We start from the raw sequence: 19,806 nt of genomic DNA on the forward strand, positions 1-19,806 counted from the left end.
AAGTATAACGTTTTATTGACCATTCATCCGGTGGCCACAATCCCATTAATTTATAATTCAACTCATCCAAACGCACGATACTTTTACTTCATATTCCTGTCACTTCTACAGTCCTTCACGCCCTAGATGTAGTCACCAGGGTAAAAAGAGCTGGCCCTATGGAGAGTGATATTCTGACTAGAGCTTCAGCTACCAGGTACACTCAAACCCATTCAAACACAACTTGCTTCCACTTCTTGCACTTGTGAATTATATCACGTGACTTTATTTTCCGTACTTTTGTCAGCATAACATTTCTCTCACCTAACAACTTAGTTACTCACCGTGCTATTGTCTTCTCCAATCATATCCTCCATCTTCTCCTCACCGAATTCCTTTACTTTCCTTTAATTGTGCACTCACCTGGTGTCTTTTGTGCGCCAAATTCCTGTCACTTCGGCCACGGTCCTTTAAGATGTCAAGCCACACACTCCACCATGCTCTCCTTCGCCCTCCTATCATACAGATTCTTCGAGCCCAAGGATTTCACTCGGCACCACCATCTGTTCTAGAATCAATACAAGACTTGACCGCACGCTACATAATGCTTCTTGCCAACTCAACGGCCCTACATGCAGCAAATGCTCATCCGGGTCAACAGTCACCCACCCTTGAAGACTTTTATCAAGCCCTGCAAGATGCAGGCGCACTTCGTCCACAACTACGAGATTGGGAAGAAGACTGGGCAGGAACGGAAGACATGCGCGGATTGGAATCTTTTCTTGGATGGATCACAGGCCCAGAACACCGCGAGATTCGGCGCGTGGCGGGCTTCGTCCCCAGCGAAGGCGATATTGTGGACCCAGATGCCGTTGAGAAAGAGGATTTCTTAACGGCTCTTAAGAAGAAGCACAGCAAGACTGGCGAGGAGTCTCGATATGCTGGTACGGTTCTGGGAAAGGGTGCCGAGGAGCACCCTATCATTATTGAGGGTGGTCTACCCAGCATTCGAGAGTGGAGCGACCAAGCGAGACTTGGTAACAATACGAATAAACAATAATGGCCGGGAAAATCTGAGACGGATAGGTCAAGAAGATACCCTCACAATTTACACCTGGTACGGTGCTGGGGAAGGGTGCCGATGAGCACTCCATCATTATGGACGGTGTTTCCACCCAGCATTCGGGAATTGGTGACGACGCGAATAGTCAGTAATGACTGGAATAATATGAGATGGATACCCAGGTTAAGAGGATACCCTTAAAATCTACTCTTCTAAGAGGAACACCTTCTCCCAAGCTCTATTGACTCGAGCCATGTCACCTTCAGATCATCGCATCTGAGAAGCCATGTTACGACCAGGCTAGCGTGGAAAATCATCGCCCTAGCCTGATTTGTACGCATTGCTGGGAGAGCAGCGCTATAGCCTTCGGTTGATAATGACGTGAATCATCATTCCAATGAGCAATGTTCCTTGAATGAATAATGCACTCACAGACGATGCAGTAGAAGAGAGATGGAGCTGAAACAGATCCCTCACAGCTCATTCTCTACCACGGCAGCAATAAGCCGATGAAACTATTTACGGAGAAAGTACGACGTGGGAATGCTGATGGAGCTGTGATTGGGCCTGGTCTGTATTGATAATCGGCCACGCGTGCCCAAAGTTTAATGATATAAATTCGGTTCTTAATCAGTCCTCGGTAAGAAATTACTAATTATATCAGTCTAGACTCGGGAAATCCGAAAAGATATGGCTGTGAAGATCTTTACCTAAAGTGATACTCGTCTACATAATACCTACAATACAACAATAGAATCATCGAGGTCAATACAGAGTAGAAGCATACAAACTTCAAGGTATCCGAGAAACATGTTTCCCATAGCTCTTGAATTGAGGTATTGACTTGGCTTTCTGTTGTCCGGGCATGCATCGGATGAGATGCACATAAAAAGTAACATTGAGTGACTAAGACTTGAAACTTGGCCCCGGACTAACCGCAAATCTCTAGAGTAATAAACATACAGTATGGTAACGGTATAAGGAAAGTCACCTCGGTTCCTCCGCACCATCTCCCACAATTAGTATGGGTGGGGTATTGTCCGGGGCCCCGCAAAACATGGCCCGGTAATGGAGTTAGGTATATCTACCGGAAATAAGCGGTCACAATACACAATACAAGTGTTTATCTACGCAATACTCCATGTAGGCTCATCAATTAATTCCATCCAATCCTAATCCTCATGCTCTTCTCCAAGTTCTCACATGCGGCGACATTGGCTCCACTTGTGCATCATATACCACCCGGACATGGCCAATTTGGCATAGTAAATCGCGGGGTGATGGGGTCTGAGGGCACTTTTATACTAGAGAGTCGAATGCTCTTGTCCGGGCCCATAAATTTGCCCTTTCATCATTCTCACCTTTAAGATTCTTTACCTTCACGGCTGAATTATACCCTACATATCACCATGTCAACTAAGAATAGCTCACCAGAGGAGACCCCTGATAAGTCTGATTTCGACTATGTCGAGGAGAAAGTTGTTGGTATCAACGAGGATTCAACCAGACATCTCTCTGAGGAACACAAGTCATACCTGATCGAACGACATGGAACGCTTGATCTGGATCCAATTCCCAGCATGGACCCAGCCGATCCATACAATTGGCCTGCGAGGAAGGTGAGTAGTAACAATAGAATAGAATAGATGAAAATCCGTGCTGACAAGCCACTAGAAATTAGCAAACCTAATTCTGGTCTCCTTCCACGCTTGCATGGGAACTTTCATTGCAGCAGCCATTATATCCGCTTACGAAGATATCGCTCTCGACGTCGGCACATCTGTGCAGCGAGTGAGCTATCTCACTTCCTTACAGATCGCCATCCTCGGAATCGCCCCGTTGTTCTGGAAGCCACTCTCGCAACGATTCGGTCGACGCCCTATTTTCCTTGTATCGCTAATTCTCAGCTGTGTTTGCAATATCGGCTGTGCGAAAAGCCCAGACTATGCTTCCATGGCTGCTTGTCGGGCCCTCTGTGCGTTTTTTATTTCGCCTGCTATGGCTCTCGGGAGCGCGGTAGTTGCTGAAACGTACTTCCGGCACCAAAGAGCGCAGTATATGGGAATTTGGACCTTGGCTATCACACTGGGTGTCCCAATCGGGCCTTTCATTTTTGGATTTGTAACCGAGCGCGTTGGATACCGCTGGGTCTATTGGATTCTGGCTATCGTGAGTATAACTTTCGCCAAAAAAATTTCACATTAACTGATTAAGTCTAGACCAACGGCGTCGAATGTATCCTTTACATCTTCTTCGGCCCTGAAACCCGCTACATTGGCTGTGATGTCCAATCAAAATCCTCTGCCTTCAAACGGGAATACATGTCCCTCAAACGCATCGACCCATCCCCCATGAGAATATCTGAGTTCTACCACCCTCTGACTCTAGTTACCAACATCCCTGTTCTACTTGCAGCGATTTCATACGCAATGGTATTCCTTTTCGCTTCCGTGCTCGGCTCAGTCGGAGTACCCCAGCTGCTGCAAGCTAAGTTCGAGCTTAACGCCCAACAGCTAGGACTGCAATTCCTCGGTCTGATCATCGGGTCTGTAGTGGGTGAACAGCTAGGCGGTTTCATGTCCGATATGTGGATGAACGCTCGTACTCGCCGTCTCGGCCACAAGCCGGCGCCCGATTACAGATTATGGCTGAGCTATATTGGGTATTTGACTACTATTGCCGGTACGGTGGTCTTCCTAGTTTGCACACAGCAGGCCGAGCAGGGTCATTGGACTGTCAAGCCGATTATTGGGACTGGTATTGCTGGCTTTGGTAACCAGGTTGTTACTACTGTTTTGACCACTTATGCCGTTGATACGTGTCCCCAGGAGGCTGGTAGCGTCGGGTCATTTATCAATGTTGTTCGCTCGACTTGGGGGTTTCTTGGTCCTTTCTGGTATGTATTGTGCCATTTGTGCTCGGTTTGAAACTTGACTGACTGAGGCTTTGTTCTTAGGTTCACCTCAATGTTTGATAATGTTGGTATTGCGAACAGCTCGGGTATTATCGCTGCCTTGGTCATGGGAGCTTCTTTCATTCCTACTGTGTTTTTGCAATGGCAGGGAAGAAGATGGTACAGCCATGATGATTAAGAGGCTAAAGCTTTTCTGGGGCAATTAGATGCGATACCAATTGAAGACTGCTGATGTCAGAAATAGATTCAGTCACATGAAAATACGGATTAAGTTTCAAAATCAGGTCATAAATGCTTCGCAAATCCATCTCCTTGCTTCCTTGCATAAAGGATCTACTATGCCATTGAGCCTCACATGGATATGGCTGATGCTATAGTTATTCCTGGGTCATTTGTGGCCAGTCCCGGTAACCCGCATATCTAGTATCCCACCAAATAAAGGACGAGTCGTACCCATAAGGTGAGAAACGCCATTCTTAGTACCATCGTGAAGGCAATTGCTAGCTCAGAGAGGTGAATTCCACTGCTACTCTAGACACATTGCTGACATCCGATGACAGATTTCTGGTGTTGATAATCGACGAGAGCATTCCAAGGTTCATGACAATCTTGGAAAGACTGGAAGAGACATGTATCGCCATTGCTGTCGATTAGTAGAGTTACAAAATAGAACCAAGTACCTAGGTACTATCTGGGTAGCTTTATGTATCATGTTGCCTTAAACGGGTAAGTCTTTCCTATTGCAGGTGCCGCTGCTTTCATAAGGGCGCCCATATTCATATTACTCAAGGTTTCTCAGAGACAGCTAATCCTGAGGAGAGCACACCTAATCTATACCCAAAGGATCAACCGGCCCCCATGCTGTTTATTAGTAATAGGAAAAACTTGGTTTCAACTCTGAAGAATCCTCCTGTCGTTCTGTACTTATTCCTAAAGAACAACTCGGAGAAAGCTCACAATCTAACAAATCATGGCTGATACTGAAGATGAAAAGCGGCAAGAGACCGGAGTTGGTCCCGCACCGCTTTCTGATCACCCCGGCGAACGCACAGACAACACGAACGCCTCATATAGTGGCTCTGCACCTACTCAAGCACCGTACCCGCCTACAGCGGTTGACAATGGCGGTTCTGGATGGGGCGTCGATACAGGGCGGGAGTCTGTCAATCCTCGCCATCGACAGCCGATTTGGCAGGGTGAATCTCTTTTTCTAAACATCCCAAGGGAGATCCGTGAGATCATAATCGAGTCAGTGCTTCACTCCTGCCGTGAGCCGCCGGGCTCCCCGGATAAGATCAACAGGGTGGATTTCCACGACATGAGATACATGGCCTGGAGAAGGAAGGTCGAAGGGATCTGGAATGAACAGGGTAGCACCCACGCTCCCTCGAACGGTCTATCTCTACTCCTCACTAGTCGCCAACTATCGATCGAGACGCGAAGCGTCATCGATCGTCTTAAGAATGCGAAGTCACCAGATTATGTTATTGAAATTTCCGTCCTTAATGAGACCAGTCTTTATCCTACTTGGTTGTCAGTTCCATGGCTAACAAACTCCATAGACACGCTTCATGTGGACGTGAGGCTTTTCGGCAGTATCCTTAATCGGCGTGACCGTAGGGGCTTAGCTGGAGATGGAGGGAGGTATGGGTTCCATTGGAGCTTCTTGGCCGTGCTTGAGCGTTTCCTTCGATATGGACCGGTCGGCTTGAAGAAGCGTGAAGATAATTCCGAAGAAAGCGAAGACCGTGGGATTTTCGTGCGGAATCTTGTTCTTGATTTTCAATCGGTGGAGACCGAACTTACCTTCCCACCAGATACGATTGATTACAGACAGTGGAAGGATGTCCGTATCAATCTCTCAAGATCCTACGAGCGTAGATATGGCACCAATCCTGATATTTCAGACTTCAAAACCAAGCCAGAGTGGCTTTGTGCATATTTGACCAGTGAGATCTATGGGCTTCTTTCTTTGGGCTTCCATCATCGGCCTTACGGCCAAATTCTGTACGAGAGGATTGGGACGATGCGCTTCCTTCTTAACGGAAAATTACAAGGCGAGGTCGACCTGTCGAGCTCATTAGCCATGAAGACACCTGATCGTCTCGAATTTGGTACTATGTTTCGGGAAGAAAGAGATATTGCTTATCGGAAGTGGTTGCCGGATACAATTGCACAGAGAGAGAAGCAAGGCTTTTCGCCTGTTAAACTTCGAGACAGACAATGAGAAATCGTCAATCCATTGGTGCCACTTGAACTTCGCATGATGGCAGTCTGAATCCCTGAGTACCTAGATCGATTCCTGAGTGCCTTATATGAGAGCTCTCTGACTAGCTCTTATGATATTGGCTATACTTCCCTCGAAGAAAAGTGCATATCTGTTAAGCTCTTGACAGGCAATCACTTAAAGTCAGGCCACAATCAACCCCTCCGATAGTTGTCAGTTGCGGGCAGAGTAGAATTTCCTATACCCTTCTCTCACATCCTTAACGCCAATAAAATAGGTTCCATTCATGTATCTCTAGTAAATTTCACCAATACCATCTAGTGATGTTCATAAAATAGTGTTATTATCTCGACAGCAGAGATGGATTAAATCTTTCAAGGCTCACAATATCTAGCAGCACTTAGAATCCGAACAGAGAAACACGGCGGTGACAACTTTTTCAGTTAGAAAAATTAACTCTTAAAAGCTGGATGAAAGGTAAAAGTGGAAAAAGTCTTTAAAAATCACTGAATCAGGGTCTTGAAGGTAATTTCCACGTATATGAAGACAACTGTTAGCAATAGTACATATGCTCAAGCGCCTTTATGTCCGACTAGTCTGCTAATCCGCTTGTTTTAGCGCCATCGAGTCACCTGATGGTGACCCTAGGGACCCCTCTTTCAGCTGAGAACCAGGCAAACGCCCTTCTCATGAATACAGACAAGACTGATTTATTTGATTATGGCAACAGTATCATTTGGGGGTGATAACCATGCTCTCCAGGTTGGAGCAAACCATGGCTCAATTGAGTTCCATATGCCGATAGGTAAGTCAGAAAAGCCGAACATAGTTAAGGCGACTGGCTAATGAACGCCTCTAGAGCGACCGGAAACGCCACCTCGCCCGTTATCAACAGTCCCATTCCCGCGCGACCCAGATTTTGTTAGCCGCGATGCTCTCCTTGATCAGATCCGTGAGAAAAGCTCAGTTCCGGCATCGAGAATAGCGCTGATTGGTCTCGGCGGTGCTGGGTAAGTGCTAATTAGCTCTTGTGAGATCTATTACTCATAAATAAAAAAGGAAATCGCAACTTGCAATCGAATACTCCTATCAAGTCCGATCAAATTCGCCGGCAACATGGGTCTTCTGGGTGCATGCGAGCAACGAAGCCCGGTTCGAGCAAAGTTTCCGGGACATTGCGGACCAGGTCAAAATCTCAGGTCGCCAGAATCCCAAAAATAACATCTTCAAACTGGTCGAGAACTGGCTCCGAGATGAGAAGATAGGGAAATGGGTTTGCATCCTTGATAACGTCGACGACGAGAAGTTCCTTTGTTCGATTCCAGTAGCAGGCAAGAGAGAAGACCTGACGAAGTCCTCGGCCAAACCACTATTAGAATACGTTCCAAGAAGTCAAAATGGGTCTATTATCATCACAAGCCGGGTGAGAGAAGTTGCGTTAAAGATGGTCACTCATAAGGACCTGATTAGGGTTCAACCTATGGAAAGGTCTGAAGCGCTAAATCTTCTCCAAAGAAAGCTTGATAACCCGGAAGAAAGCCAAGACTGCCAAAGCCAAGATAGTCAAAGCCAAGAAAATCGACAATTAGTGGACGCACTAGAGTATATGCCTCTAGCGATCGTACAGGCAGCTTGTTTTATTCGGAATCGGGCGCCTCGCTATTCAGTGTCACAATATCTAAGAGATTTCCGAGGGAGTGATCGTGAAGCAATAAAGCTTCTAAAAAAAGAGGCAACTTATCTCCACCGGGACTGGGAAGCAAAGAATTCAATTCTGGTGACATGGCAAATGTCCTTCGACGCTATACGCCAAACACGGGCATCTGCAGCAGAGCTACTTTCTTTTATGAGTTTTTTTGATCGGCAAGGGATACCAGAAGATCTTATCCGGCATCAATCCCAGGCTGACTACCTTTCGAACAACTCAAGTGAGGGAGAGACGTCTGATTCTGATACGGAACCCGATTTTGAGGATGATATCATGATACTAAAGAATTATTCATTTATATCTTCTAGTAAGGGTAATACTTTCTTTACGATGCATCGGCTAGTGCAGCTAACTACACACGCGTGGTTGAAATCTCATGGACAACGAGACCAATGGAGAGATAAATTCATTAGCACCCTTTATGAAGAGTTTCCGACTGGTGAATATGAGAACTGGGAGAGATGTAGGGAATTATTTCCCCATATGAAATCCGCAATATTCCAGCGGCCAGCATCAACTATCTATCAACAAAAATGGGCTACGTTGCTTTACAGAGGTGCATGGTATACATCAGAAATCGGTAATATTACGGATGCAAGAGAAATGGCATTGAAATCAAGAGATGAAAGAGTGAGATTATTTAACAAGGAGAATAAAGATGTCCTTGCTAGTATAAGTATGCTAGCAATAGCATTCAGACTCGAGGGTCAGTGGGAGAAGGCCGAGGAGCTCGAGGAGCAGGTGTTAAAGACTCGCAGGACAAATCTCGGCACGGATCATCCCGACACGCTGGCGAGTATGGCCAATCTGGCGTCGATATACAGGAACCAGGGCCGATGGAAAGAGGCCGAGCAGCTCAACATGCAGGTGTTAGAGACTTGCAGGACAAAGCTCGGCACGGATCATCCCGACACACTAACGAGTATGGCCAATCTGGCGTCAACATACAGGAATCAGGGCCGATGGGAGGAGGCCGAGCAGCTCGAGGTGCAGGTGTTAGAGACTTGCAGGACAAAGCTCGGCACGGATCATCCCGACACACTGATAAGTATGGCCAATTTGGCGTCGACATACAGAAATCAGGGCCGATGGGAGGAGGCCGAGCAGCTCGAGGTGCAGGTGTTAGAGACTTGCAGGACGAAGCTCGGCACAGATCATACCGACACACTGGCGAGTATGGCCAATCTGGCGTCGACATACAGGAACCAGGGCCGATGGGATGAGGCCGAACAGCTCGAAGTACAGGTGTTAGAGACTCGTAAGACGAAGCTCGGCACAGATCATCCCGAAACACTGACAAGTATGGCTAATCTGGCGTCGACATACTGGAACCAGGGCCGATTGGAGAAGGCCGAGCAGCTCGAGGTGCAGGTGTTAGAGACTCGCAGGGCGAAGCTCGGCGTGGATCATCCCGACACACTGACAAGTATGGCTAATCTGGCGTCGACATACTGGAACCAGGGCCGATTGGAGAAGGCCGAACAGCTCGACGTGCAGGTGTTAGAGACTCGTAAGACGAAGCTCGGCGCAGATCATCCCGACACACTGATTAGCATGGCCAATCTCGCTTTTACCTGGAAAACTTCAGGTCGCATTGCCGAAGCCATTATTTTGCTGAGAAACTGCGTAGCCAAGCAGAAACAAATACTTGGTTCGAACCATCCACAGACTTTATCTAGTTCTGAGACACTGCTTGAGTGGGAAATGAAGACCTCAATTTTGAATCCCAAACAAGCTGAATAGTTAAATATCATACGTTGATTATCTTCAGCCAAAGAATCTTGAATATGAAACTGCCTGTGAGGGAAGATCTGGTTATTGGGTAGTGAAGTGTCATACGTGCATTTTATACCTAGGTAGATAGGTAACATGTCTGTCAGTAGAACATTGAATGGTTTGGCTGCGTTAGTCAATACGCTATGCCGCATACAATGCCTCCCCTGGCGTGCTGAAGTAATCTGAAAGCCACTTGGGCATCAGCTGCATAAAAAGGCATACCTAAGTAGTGTTTCGCAGTGTTTCTTTCTAAATTCAGATTATAAAAGTAATGGACCCTTGGTAGGTACCTAGTTAGTAGAGATATGCCTTGTTCTCTATAGACCCGGGAGCTGACCGAAATTCTTGTTGAATGCCTAAGAACAGATCTAAAGAAGAATGAGTAACCTCTAAGAAATCCACAAGTTTTCTATCAAGATTTATAAAACAATCTGCGAACAAGAATGAAATTGACCAGAAAATGATATCATATATGTACAGTACAAAAAGGGAGGCAAGGTTTTCTAATGCAGTCCCTGTCAGGGTTATAGCCATAGCCCTCAAACCTCATTCTCAAGCCCTTCAGGTCTCTCCTAAGTCGAGAAGGGGGAGACAGGGAGTGTGGGGCGAATACTCCCCAAAAATCCAATGCAAAATTGGCTAGAGACTGAGATCGCTGACTCATCACATCACCACGCAGCTCAATCAAATCATCACCCGTTTATTTCGACTCAAAGTAGTTCTTCTCCTGGAAGAGGTAGCCCTTGACTCTGCGCTCGCCGAGAAGTTCGAAGTATTTTTCTAACGAACGTTAGCTTTCCGTCCCCGCTGTAATTGTATATAGATTCGTGCTCAGATCAACTCGTCCGACACTCAGCCGATCAATTGACTAGTTGAGAATGTCCAAGATCATTCACACGGCACGATTGATCTATCGAGTACTACAGAACAAAGAGATAGCTTACCTCTCAAGACACTGCACTTCTCGAGGTGGTTCACTCCCTCGCGGTGGTAGCACTTGCCGAGCTCCTCACCAACCAGGCGAGACATCATGCTGCGTACCCATTGCTCGCGGATAATAGCATCACGAGCGTTGTGGAGGGCGACGTTGTCCTCGAAGTTAACACCCTCGTAGGTCGGGGCGACGGTGGGCTTTTTTGCGAGGAAGGCGGCGGACTCAGCAGTGGGCATTGTGGCGGTTTGAGATGAGTAGTGTGAGAGGGGAGGGGTCAGATTTGACTGCTGTCACGTATTCCTATCTTTTGGCGCGGTGAGGGCTTGGAGTATTAGATGAGATTGCGCTGAGGGTTGATGCCGTTGAATCCGATGTGCTAGGTTGTTATAGGCGAGTTGTGATTGGTTTCGGTAAAGGCGGTGAAGTGGACAGTTACGGGTGACTATGAGAGCCAAAAGCGTAGTTTAATCACGTGCGATCTATGCCCGATCCGGCACCATTTACTTGGAGAAGGGAAAAAATAAATTGAGAAGAAGCTGCTTAGCTTACTTCCTAGTAAAAGTATGTTTGCAGTATCATATGTAGCTTGAAAATCCAAACTCCAGCTGCACCAGTATAAGACCACTTAAAATCAATATACAAGCCGAATTAAATCTGTATCAATAAATGCAATACCGCCTGGGATGCAAAAAAGCGAGGAAAAATAAAAAGCAAAGCATAAAAGAAGAGAAATGTTAGTTCAACATCTAGGGCTTATTCATCTTTATGGAAGGCCGCGTATGCGCCATTCCAGGCGTCTTTTAACCGGTCCCACCGAGATCGGTTGATCCGGTTGCTCAGTTCGCGATAATCGTGGATTTCGGCCCAACAGTCACGACCAAACATGCAGCCAGCCATGTTGACGAGGAGATCATGGTCCTTTTCCTTGTAGTGCACGTCTGGGTTGAAGACATCACCGCAGGCACCCGGAGGGAAAGAGTTGATTTTGCGCTGTGGCAAGAAGCCTACACTGCTGCGAACCCACGGCTGGCTTTGGTAGATGTACTCAAAGGCATCTTGCTCCTTGTGCTCCCATTGCATGTGCATCTGCTCATACATGACTGGATCCCACCAGGCATCCAGTAGTCGGTCAGTCCAGAGAGATCGTCGCAGGAAGAAAGAACCGAGATTGAATCCGGAGCAGTCCTGCGTCAGCAACATGTTGAGCGAGTTAACGTCGCCGTCGCCCTCTAGGGATCGATCGATCTCATCGAGATAAAACTCCGGCAGGGGATGTATGATGTTTAGCGGGTTGTATTCGTTGATATTGCGGTAGACGTGCGACTCGAGATCATTGAAGATGTGATCTTGCAATGAGGTTTGATACTGCATGACCCAGGTGTTCAAGTCTAGCCACCAGAACCATTCCGCTTGCGGGTGTTTTCGCATGGCCTCGCGAATCACGTCGCTCTTCTCCCAACTCTCGCGCCATTCATGCGAATATCTTTTCTGGGCGAGCATGTTGGCGATTTCGACCTCATATCCCCATTCATTTGCGTAGCGTTCCTTATTCCAGATGCTGTTGCGTTCAATGGCCCACTCACGCGCCCCCTTCCACTCCATCACGCCGCCCTCCACATTGGACCCGAGTATAATGACGAACTTTTTGCCTCCTCCTAGAGATGATCGTCGATAAGCATGAACGATTGCTGTCAAGGTCAGTTGATTTGCACATGTAACAAGACTGCGCGTTGCGCTATAACCTACAAGACCATAGAAAGAGGTAGGTTATGCATAAGAGCATGATCACCAAAAAGACGCGGGACCGACCCCGCTGAAAGATCCTTCCAACAAAAGCCAGCGGACTGCGCACGCCAGCACCACCATTCCACTGTGCACGTTTGTACGCATCTTTGTCATCATATCCTCTCGGTGAGGGGCTTCCACGAAAGCCAGGCAATCGCGAGGAGATCTTGTGTTTCTGTCGAGAGAAGAAGCCGCTGTTCCGGGTCGAGAATGAGGGGTACCCACGGACCTCGTCGCTCTTTGCTTTGGCAGTCGCCCATGAAATGCCAGTGCCAGGTGATAGACTTGAAGGTGAATATCCGCGCGGTGTGGTGCCGCTGCCCGGCGTGAGTCCCGGGCTGGACCACCCCCGCCCGGATGGGGAGAGGGTGATCGCGACAGGGACATTGGATGTGAAAGGTGAAGAAGGTGGGAGGTGCAACTGAGAACCGTTACGCGTTGTGTAAGATCAAAGGAACTGGTATTGCGGGGCGGTAAGGAGGACTTGTGGAATGACAGTAGAGTAAGTAGTGGAAGTGAAGGCGGAAGAATGGAGAGAAGCAATTGGGAAAGGGGGAGAAGTGAAGTAATAAATGAAGTGAGTAATTGAAGGACGGATTAAGATTGAAAGTAGTAAAACGAGGCACTTTAAGACTAAGCACAGACCCTCGTTCCTTTCCACGTTGTTTAGCCGCAAGCAGTACATGCAACTCCAGACTCCATCTACGACGTAGTCTAGACAATTAAATAATTATTGTTCCCTGCAATATTTACATTTAATCATCAGGTCCCAACGTATACCATTTTATCAACTTATCATTTTTTTTTCTTTTCTTTTTTGGCTTTTTCAATTCAAATTTCGCTTAGATAACTTAGATCTGCTTCTGCGCCTTGTAACGGATTAATCAGATAGATGTACGGGCAACGGGGCAGATCGAGAGATCGTGTTTACGCATGCAGACAATGCCATTGAGATCGATCCCCACATGGTCCATTGTTGTGAGATTTACTACTTCAGGCTCACACCTAATGATGCAATTTCACTCAATTAGTAACTATTTACATAGTGGTGCCACGTCGTTTCATGGCTTGCTGCTTCCGTATGGTTTACTTTGGTCCTTACTACTTTGGTAGTCTCCCTTAATCGCAATATCAAATACCTGTTCCAGACGGGCAATTGACTCATCGGAGACCTCTGCAAAATGGTTAGATATATGGCTAGTACAAGAAGACGCTGACTTACGATAGTGGACAACCACCCGCCATCCAGACAGTATCAATCCCTTCTCCTTGCCAATGACTGCAAGGTCGTTGGGTCCCACCCCAGAGGCTTCAAGATCTAGCCATACCATGTTAGTGTGCACCGGTTTCTGGAGTTTACCACCACGGCTAGTCCAGAGGTCAGCAATATGCTTGGCCTTTGTATGAGTGGCCGCAAGCTTGCCAGTTTGACCGTTGGAATCTGTGCCGAAAGTTTCATCAAGGGCTACCCGGGCAGCGGCAGCCAAAACTCCTGTTTGGCGAGCGCCACCACCAATAGATTTGCGGAACCAACGCGCTTTTTTAATAAACTCCTTGGAACCTACAATGATGCTTCCAATCGGTGCACCAAGACCCTTCGAAAAGCACAGACTCACACTATCAAACAAGCCGGCATATTCATTTAGACTGCCCGCACCAGAGACAACTGCTTCCCACAAACGTGCGCCGTCCAGATGCACCTTGATGTCATTCTCGTGAGCCCATTCAACGATGCGTCGAGCCTCGGACAGGGGCATGACCATACCGTCGAGGGTATTCTCCAGACTAATTAGCTTTGTAGGGCAATGGTGGATGTTGTCATCAAGAACGGCGTGCTTTTGAATATCTTCCAGGGTCAGATGAATTCCATTCTTGGGAATTACTGTTGAAACGGTGGCCCCGGTCCATGCGCTCACGCCACCAGCCTCATAGCAGATGATATGAGACCGGTAGTCGCATAGAACAGAATGAGGAGGTTGCGCCAAGTGCGAACGGATGGCCACTTGGTTTCCCATGGTACCCGACAGGACCATGAGTGCATCTTCATGGCCAGTTCTCTGTGCTACGTAGCTCTGGAGAGTATTTGTGGTTGGGTCCTCGTTGAAGACATCGTCCAATAAGGTAGTCTGGCAGATGGCACTGAGCATGGCAGGAGTTGGTTTTGTCATGGTATCGCCTGTAGAAAATGTCAAGATTTAGCTGAATGCGCATCGGCAAATGTTTTCCGAGTATCATACTGCGCAGATCGAATTCGGCGGCACCGGCACCATGCCAGCTAGTTGACTCGTCATTGATGGAAAAAGAAGACATGGCGGAATTATGAATTCTGATGACTGGAATAAAATAAATTGGTCGACGAGCCAAGAGAGGGCCAGTGATTCTGCGTAAATAAGAAGTCATGTGTAGTGAGCAATAGTGGGGGAATTGAATCACTTTTCTCAGTGGGGAACATAAATTTAGTTATGTAATGGCAATTGATAAGGATAGCATCGCTTGTTTTTGATTAGCCCAAAATTTGTCGTGTCTCTACTCTGTAGCAATTCCCGTCTTGACAGCTGGAGATTGACTGGAGAAAAATCTATAATCTAGCCAATGATCAGATATTGAAAACCAAGGCAAAATGAATGAAAGTTTTATGACAAGTATAAGTATTAGCATCATAATACCTGCAAGACATGTCGGCCAACTATCACAACAAACTGGACGAAGTCAGTTACAGTGTGATTGTAACTCGTAGGCCTAACTTGATTGGCATGAAATTCGAAGGATCAAGACGCAATGGAAGATTCAAGTTGCTTTGTCTTTAATTGGTAAAGATGTGCAACCCGTTAAGGACCGATCCGCACGTCCCGCTGGTTCAGGTCTGGACCGCTGACTCAGCGTTTGAGATGCGACAACTCAGAGACCACATTCCATGTTTACTACTATTCCTCCCCCACCTCAATCATGGACCTTACCAGCCTAACGCGGCCTGCGATACTAGGGCAATGTCTTCGCTGCTCTAGCTCGCTGGCCGTACTGGAGAATGAGTGGGCAAAGCTGTCAAATTCTTACTCCTTTGTGACAGCATGGCTGAGCCTCGACCTCCATCGAATTTCCATTTCCTTAGACCGGAAACAGATACCAGATACGTCAGAAATGAGCCTCCTCCGTGGCCGCATCATCCAGGAAGCATCTTGCAAATTGTGCCAACAGAAGCTCGGTGTAGTTTGTACGATGGACAATGGGTAAGTGGTATTATGATTGGCTGGATGGTCTTATCCTTTCTTCATATACTGATTACTGTATAGTCTAAACTTCCTTTGGAAGCTCTCGAGGGTATCATTTAGGGAGATTGTAACCATGCGAACCGCCGAACCAATCTATAAAGAGGGAGCTCTTGAACGATATTTCCAACCGCAAGAATCTTCTATTCAGCGCCCTGGGCAAAATAATATTTTAGCCCCGGCTAGCACGGACCACTATACACAACAACAAATGCAACATCAGGGCCGGAGTATTGATCAAATCTCATACTCGGTCCACCACCTGCAAGATACGATGGCAGATCTAAAAAACTCCTTCACATCTCTCCGCATTGAACTCAATGGCTCCAACAGAAACTTGGGAGACAGCGGTATTCCTGGATTTGATATGGTCGCCACTGTTCTGAAGGAGCTCAAGTCAAAATCGGAAGAGATTGAGAAGTTGACGCTGGAAATAGAGGCTTTGAAGTTGAAAAACCGCTTTATGGAAGATCGCAAGAAATCAACACTTGAATATCAACCTACTCATGCGCCTGCACTTCCAGAAGTACATAGCCCCGGTCTTCTACAGGTAGGACGAAAGCGTACCTGGCCGGACGCATTCCCTACTCACGGCCGAACTATCGCCGACTCCTTCGCGGACGACGATCTAGGTGATGATCTGGCACTGGAAGACTCACTTAATTTCGCTGCTCAAATTACAAATAATACACCACTGGAAAGGGCCGCATCCCCGCAATACCGCATCGAGTACAATACCACAAATGCGACAGAAAGCAACCGGGTGGCCTCAAATGCTCATCCCATCGAAATCCCAAATAAAAGGCAACGGCTGGCGCAGGAAGAGGATGGGTTGCATGAGCCGGAAACTCCCCCTCCAGATTCACGGATTCGGAAGCGAAAATCCATGACCCAAGTCAAAAGATCATACACTACCAAGGATTCACGTCCAGCCACATCGAGTTCAAATGCACCGGTTGATTCAAATCCCACCACTCAGATTCCACTCACCGATGTGACTTCGTCCGACCATCCTGTTAAACGTCGTCGAGGAAGACCCAGCCTACGCTCAAAATCCGTGGGTCCTACGGAATATAGAGTCAACGCCGTCGAAACTCAAACCAGTAACAATACCACGGAAAATGCAGCACATCCAGAAACCAATGGCCAGGAGCTATCAAAGGGAACTGCCAATGGTGGCGATTCAACGGTGGTAGTCGCAAATGGCGCAAATGGAGTAAATAAAGTAGAAGTTTCAGCGGAAGATCAGCGCAAAGCCAAGGTCGCGGCGCGGGACCACTTGACTAAACTAGCTATGCAGCGCGAGGAGGCGATGGAAACTGACGGTTCTTGATGATCTTCGAAATGTGATTGTATGAATGTAGTGTGGATGTTGCTTCAAATGAGATCGTGAGGTCCAACCTTAAAAGGTCGATTAGCTAAATTTCAACCTTGAATAAACAGCACGTCCACTGGATCTATTGACGCTCTCAGAATGAGAGGACCTGACAAAGCTTTCAACTTTCATCGTTTTTGGGTTTGTAAGTTTTAACAATTGTCATTCTGTATCCCAAGGTTCCAAGTTTTTGTTTTCTACCAAAGTATATGTCCCCAGAGCTATATATATCAAGCTCCATTGACACTCAAGAGTTGTTTGATCGCAGGCGCGTTGCTTGTTTCCCAGGGGTGCCTTTCTTCCACCGACTTGACTAGCTCTTCGTGTTTTTTAGAGCGGGGCTCAATGTTACAGTCGAATGGAACAGGATGGCTGACAACGCCGGGACTAAACGCTTTTTCCAAATCCACCGTCTTGCTATTCCCAGTAGCTTGAATGTTGAAGGCTGCAAGAGATTGAGAGATGGAGAGGAAAAGAAGGTTGTTAGCCAAAGCGCGACCAGGGCAGATACGTCGACCGAATCCAAACACAGCATTTTCAGGATCTGGCTCAGTGTCTCTGCCATCTTCTTGCAGAAAACGCTCAGGCTTGAACTCCGTTGGGTTGGCGTATGTTTCTGGATCTTGTGTCATTGCCCTTCATTTGAAATCAGCATTCAATTCCCTGTTAACATACGAGATTGTGCTTACCAAATATTAGCCATAACTATTGATCCTTTAGGAATGAAATAGTTATCGAACTTATCATCCTCGACAGAGAGGTGTGGGATTCCCATTGGAGCCACTGGATGCCACCGGAGAGTTTCCTTCACAACAGCATTAATATATGGGAGGTTTGTGCGATGAGCCAATGTGGGCAGTCGACAAGCGTGACCCAGAACTCGATCAATCTCCTTCTGTGCTTTTTCTTGCACCTCGGGGAATAAAGTCATAGCCAGAAAGAACGTTTCCATCGACGAAACAACCTTTTTACTGTTAGAAGGAACGTTTAAGATTGAGAGAACCGAAGCATACCGTGTCAGCACCTCCCGTGTATAAGGATGCAGCCGTCCATTTTGCGATTCTCCTCTTTTCTGTCTCGGTCTCTCCTTTCTTCTCATTGAGTAGGCTTTCATCTGCTTGAAACAAATGGGATAAGTAAGACGGATAGAAATTGTCCTGCTCAAATCCCTGCTGTACAAATGCGTAAGGTACGTTGGCAACATTGTCGAGATTGTTCTTCCAAGCTTGCGCAAGACGCTTGAACCCAGCTCCAGGTAGCCAAGAAGGAACGTGTTTCACTGTATCCATCAGTTTCAAAAGCCCAATCTGCTGGGTTGAGGTTCTTTTCACTCACATGCTGGAATTATATCAACCAACCAAGCACCTGGTGTTCCCGCCCTAGAAAAGTGACCAAGAGCTAATTCGGCCATATCGACCAAAGGGTCATCCTTGTGCGGCTCGATTGTGTAGCCATATGCGATCTTGAGAATAATTGCTCCTGCCTGCCTGAAAGATATGTCAACGAACTTATTCCGTTTGAACTGCAATTAGCATCCAACTTACTTTCGAATATGCTGAATAAAACCTTTCGGCTGTGCCAGTACCCTTAGTAAAAATCTTTGGCTTTCCACCTCTAGCAGTTCGTCAAATTGATTCATTGCCGTGTAGGTTCCAATACAGGGGTGTATGGCTTTCCGATAGGCAGTAGGGTTTGTTTGCATGGCTAGAATATCTTTCCAACCGACCCTAGCTAGAATTAGAAGAGTCATATTGCAATTATACAATTGTAACTAACATTTCGGATGCAAACACCAATTCTGGTCGCGAGGAATAATTCTTAGATCGTTTTTCCAAGATCTCCTTCGCAATATCCATGTCATTCAGGATCACCATGGTTTTCCCCATGACCGTCAGGGAGCTAATTGGTCCTATGATACGTTTCAAAGATCAGAGCACGGACAGGGATGTACCGTATAGTGGATAGTAAGCGTTACCATATGTTGTTTTATGATCGGTCCAGTGTTCCCAATCCGGTTTATCTGAAGCCGGTAGATCGAAAATGTTACCAAGAAGTGGTATTCCGGGAGGTCCTGGCGGTAATGACCCAGGCGTACTTTTACGCGTCAGCAAGATCTTAGTGACATAGAGTACCAAAACTGCCAGGATCACGCCGGCAATGGCGTTGGTAGACATAGTGATCACTATTAACGTGGACTATAGCTGGAGCAGCGACTTTTAAAGCAAAATCACGGTTTTGACAGGTAAAATAAAGCAGACGACCTGGCCCTTATTTAGTGCAGAAGTACAACTGTTGCATGTTCAGATAGAGTGGTCCCTCTAGAAACTGATCCAATCGGATGTCGATCCAAAGGATCAAGACCGGGCGTTCAACGGCAAAAAGAGGGGACGAATAGGTGGGAGATAATCTAGGTACAGTGCTTTAGTCATTCATTTATTGGCCGTGTCTGTGGGTCTGACACTCCCGAGGTCCCGTTTGGGGGCTGGAGTTTAACTAACTTCCAACGTTGCCAAATGGCATAGAAGTGGCCCACTTTGGACCCACTCACTACTACCGTGTACAAAGTACGTACTAATATCAAGGAAGTACTTTGTACACGCATCGTCTAGCCCGTATGAGTGGGGGAAAAGGCGATTCTCTGAAAAAATAATTCAACTCGTCTGACAGCGACAGCAGCAGTCATTAGCATTCATTCATTAATTTCTCAACGCTATGGGTTTTAAACCTGCAAAATATCATCATTTTATGCTGAGATTGACTGGAGAGAACATACGCTAGC

General features: G+C 46.9%; 9 protein-coding genes across 9 annotated transcripts; 5 read left to right on the forward strand and 4 right to left on the reverse strand.

Moving 5' to 3' along the window:
* Positions 1 to 454: 454 nt before the first annotated feature.
* On the forward strand, positions 455 to 1,039 carry N7495_004815 (Bromodomain associated domain protein; the record flags this gene model as incomplete). Its single annotated transcript, XM_057207466.1, has 1 exon — positions 455 to 1,039. One exon carries the CDS (start codon positions 455 to 457, stop codon positions 1,037 to 1,039), a length of 585 nt encoding a protein of 194 aa, XP_057065146.1.
* A 1,412-nt stretch (positions 1,040 to 2,451) lies between these two features.
* N7495_004816 (uncharacterized protein) lies at positions 2,452 to 4,134 on the forward strand (the record flags this gene model as incomplete). Its single annotated transcript, XM_057207467.1, has 4 exons — positions 2,452 to 2,661; positions 2,717 to 3,211; positions 3,262 to 3,938; positions 3,999 to 4,134. 4 exons carry the CDS (start codon positions 2,452 to 2,454, stop codon positions 4,132 to 4,134), a joined length of 1,518 nt encoding a protein of 505 aa, XP_057065147.1.
* Positions 4,135 to 4,926: 792 nt separating this feature from the next.
* N7495_004817 (uncharacterized protein) lies at positions 4,927 to 6,183 on the forward strand (the record flags this gene model as incomplete). Its single annotated transcript, XM_057207468.1, has 1 exon — positions 4,927 to 6,183. The coding sequence occupies one exon, from the start codon at positions 4,927 to 4,929 to the stop codon at positions 6,181 to 6,183; it is 1,257 nt and encodes a 418-aa protein (XP_057065148.1).
* Positions 6,184 to 6,903: 720 nt separating this feature from the next.
* Positions 6,904 to 9,634, forward strand: N7495_004818 (uncharacterized protein; the record flags this gene model as incomplete). Its single annotated transcript, XM_057207469.1, has 3 exons — positions 6,904 to 6,988; positions 7,043 to 7,193; positions 7,243 to 9,634. The coding sequence occupies 3 exons, from the start codon at positions 6,904 to 6,906 to the stop codon at positions 9,632 to 9,634; spliced, it is 2,628 nt and encodes an 875-aa protein (XP_057065149.1).
* A 733-nt stretch (positions 9,635 to 10,367) lies between these two features.
* N7495_004819 (putative NADH-ubiquinone oxidoreductase 12 kda subunit) lies at positions 10,368 to 10,837 on the reverse strand (the record flags this gene model as incomplete). The annotated part of the gene is made up of 2 exons (XM_057207470.1): positions 10,368 to 10,447; positions 10,612 to 10,837. 2 exons carry the CDS (start codon positions 10,835 to 10,837, stop codon positions 10,368 to 10,370), a joined length of 306 nt encoding a protein of 101 aa, XP_057065150.1.
* Positions 10,838 to 11,354: 517 nt separating this feature from the next.
* Positions 11,355 to 13,360, reverse strand: N7495_004820 (putative alpha-1,6-mannosyltransferase subunit; the record flags this gene model as incomplete). The annotated part of the gene is made up of 3 exons (XM_057207471.1): positions 11,355 to 12,324; positions 12,407 to 12,807; positions 13,352 to 13,360. 3 exons carry the CDS (start codon positions 13,358 to 13,360, stop codon positions 11,355 to 11,357), a joined length of 1,380 nt encoding a protein of 459 aa, XP_057065151.1.
* An 87-nt stretch (positions 13,361 to 13,447) lies between these two features.
* On the reverse strand, positions 13,448 to 14,696 carry N7495_004821 (threonine aldolase GLY1; the record flags this gene model as incomplete). The annotated part of the gene is made up of 3 exons (XM_057207472.1): positions 13,448 to 13,560; positions 13,609 to 14,562; positions 14,624 to 14,696. The coding sequence occupies 3 exons, from the start codon at positions 14,694 to 14,696 to the stop codon at positions 13,448 to 13,450; spliced, it is 1,140 nt and encodes a 379-aa protein (XP_057065152.1).
* A 636-nt stretch (positions 14,697 to 15,332) lies between these two features.
* N7495_004822 (uncharacterized protein) lies at positions 15,333 to 16,985 on the forward strand (the record flags this gene model as incomplete). Its single annotated transcript, XM_057207473.1, has 2 exons — positions 15,333 to 15,613; positions 15,677 to 16,985. The coding sequence occupies 2 exons, from the start codon at positions 15,333 to 15,335 to the stop codon at positions 16,983 to 16,985; spliced, it is 1,590 nt and encodes a 529-aa protein (XP_057065153.1).
* A 272-nt stretch (positions 16,986 to 17,257) lies between these two features.
* Positions 17,258 to 19,201, reverse strand: N7495_004823 (cytochrome P450; the record flags this gene model as incomplete). Its single annotated transcript, XM_057207474.1, has 7 exons — positions 17,258 to 17,663; positions 17,717 to 17,991; positions 18,041 to 18,306; positions 18,363 to 18,514; positions 18,572 to 18,754; positions 18,804 to 18,936; positions 18,979 to 19,201. The coding sequence occupies 7 exons, from the start codon at positions 19,199 to 19,201 to the stop codon at positions 17,258 to 17,260; spliced, it is 1,638 nt and encodes a 545-aa protein (XP_057065154.1).
* Positions 19,202 to 19,806: the final 605 nt, after the last annotated feature.

This window comes from Penicillium taxi (assembly GCF_028828555.1).
Source record: "Penicillium taxi strain IBT 34144 chromosome Unknown utg000003l_segment0_segment0, whole genome shotgun sequence".
Taxonomy (NCBI): domain Eukaryota; kingdom Fungi; phylum Ascomycota; class Eurotiomycetes; order Eurotiales; family Aspergillaceae; genus Penicillium; species Penicillium taxi.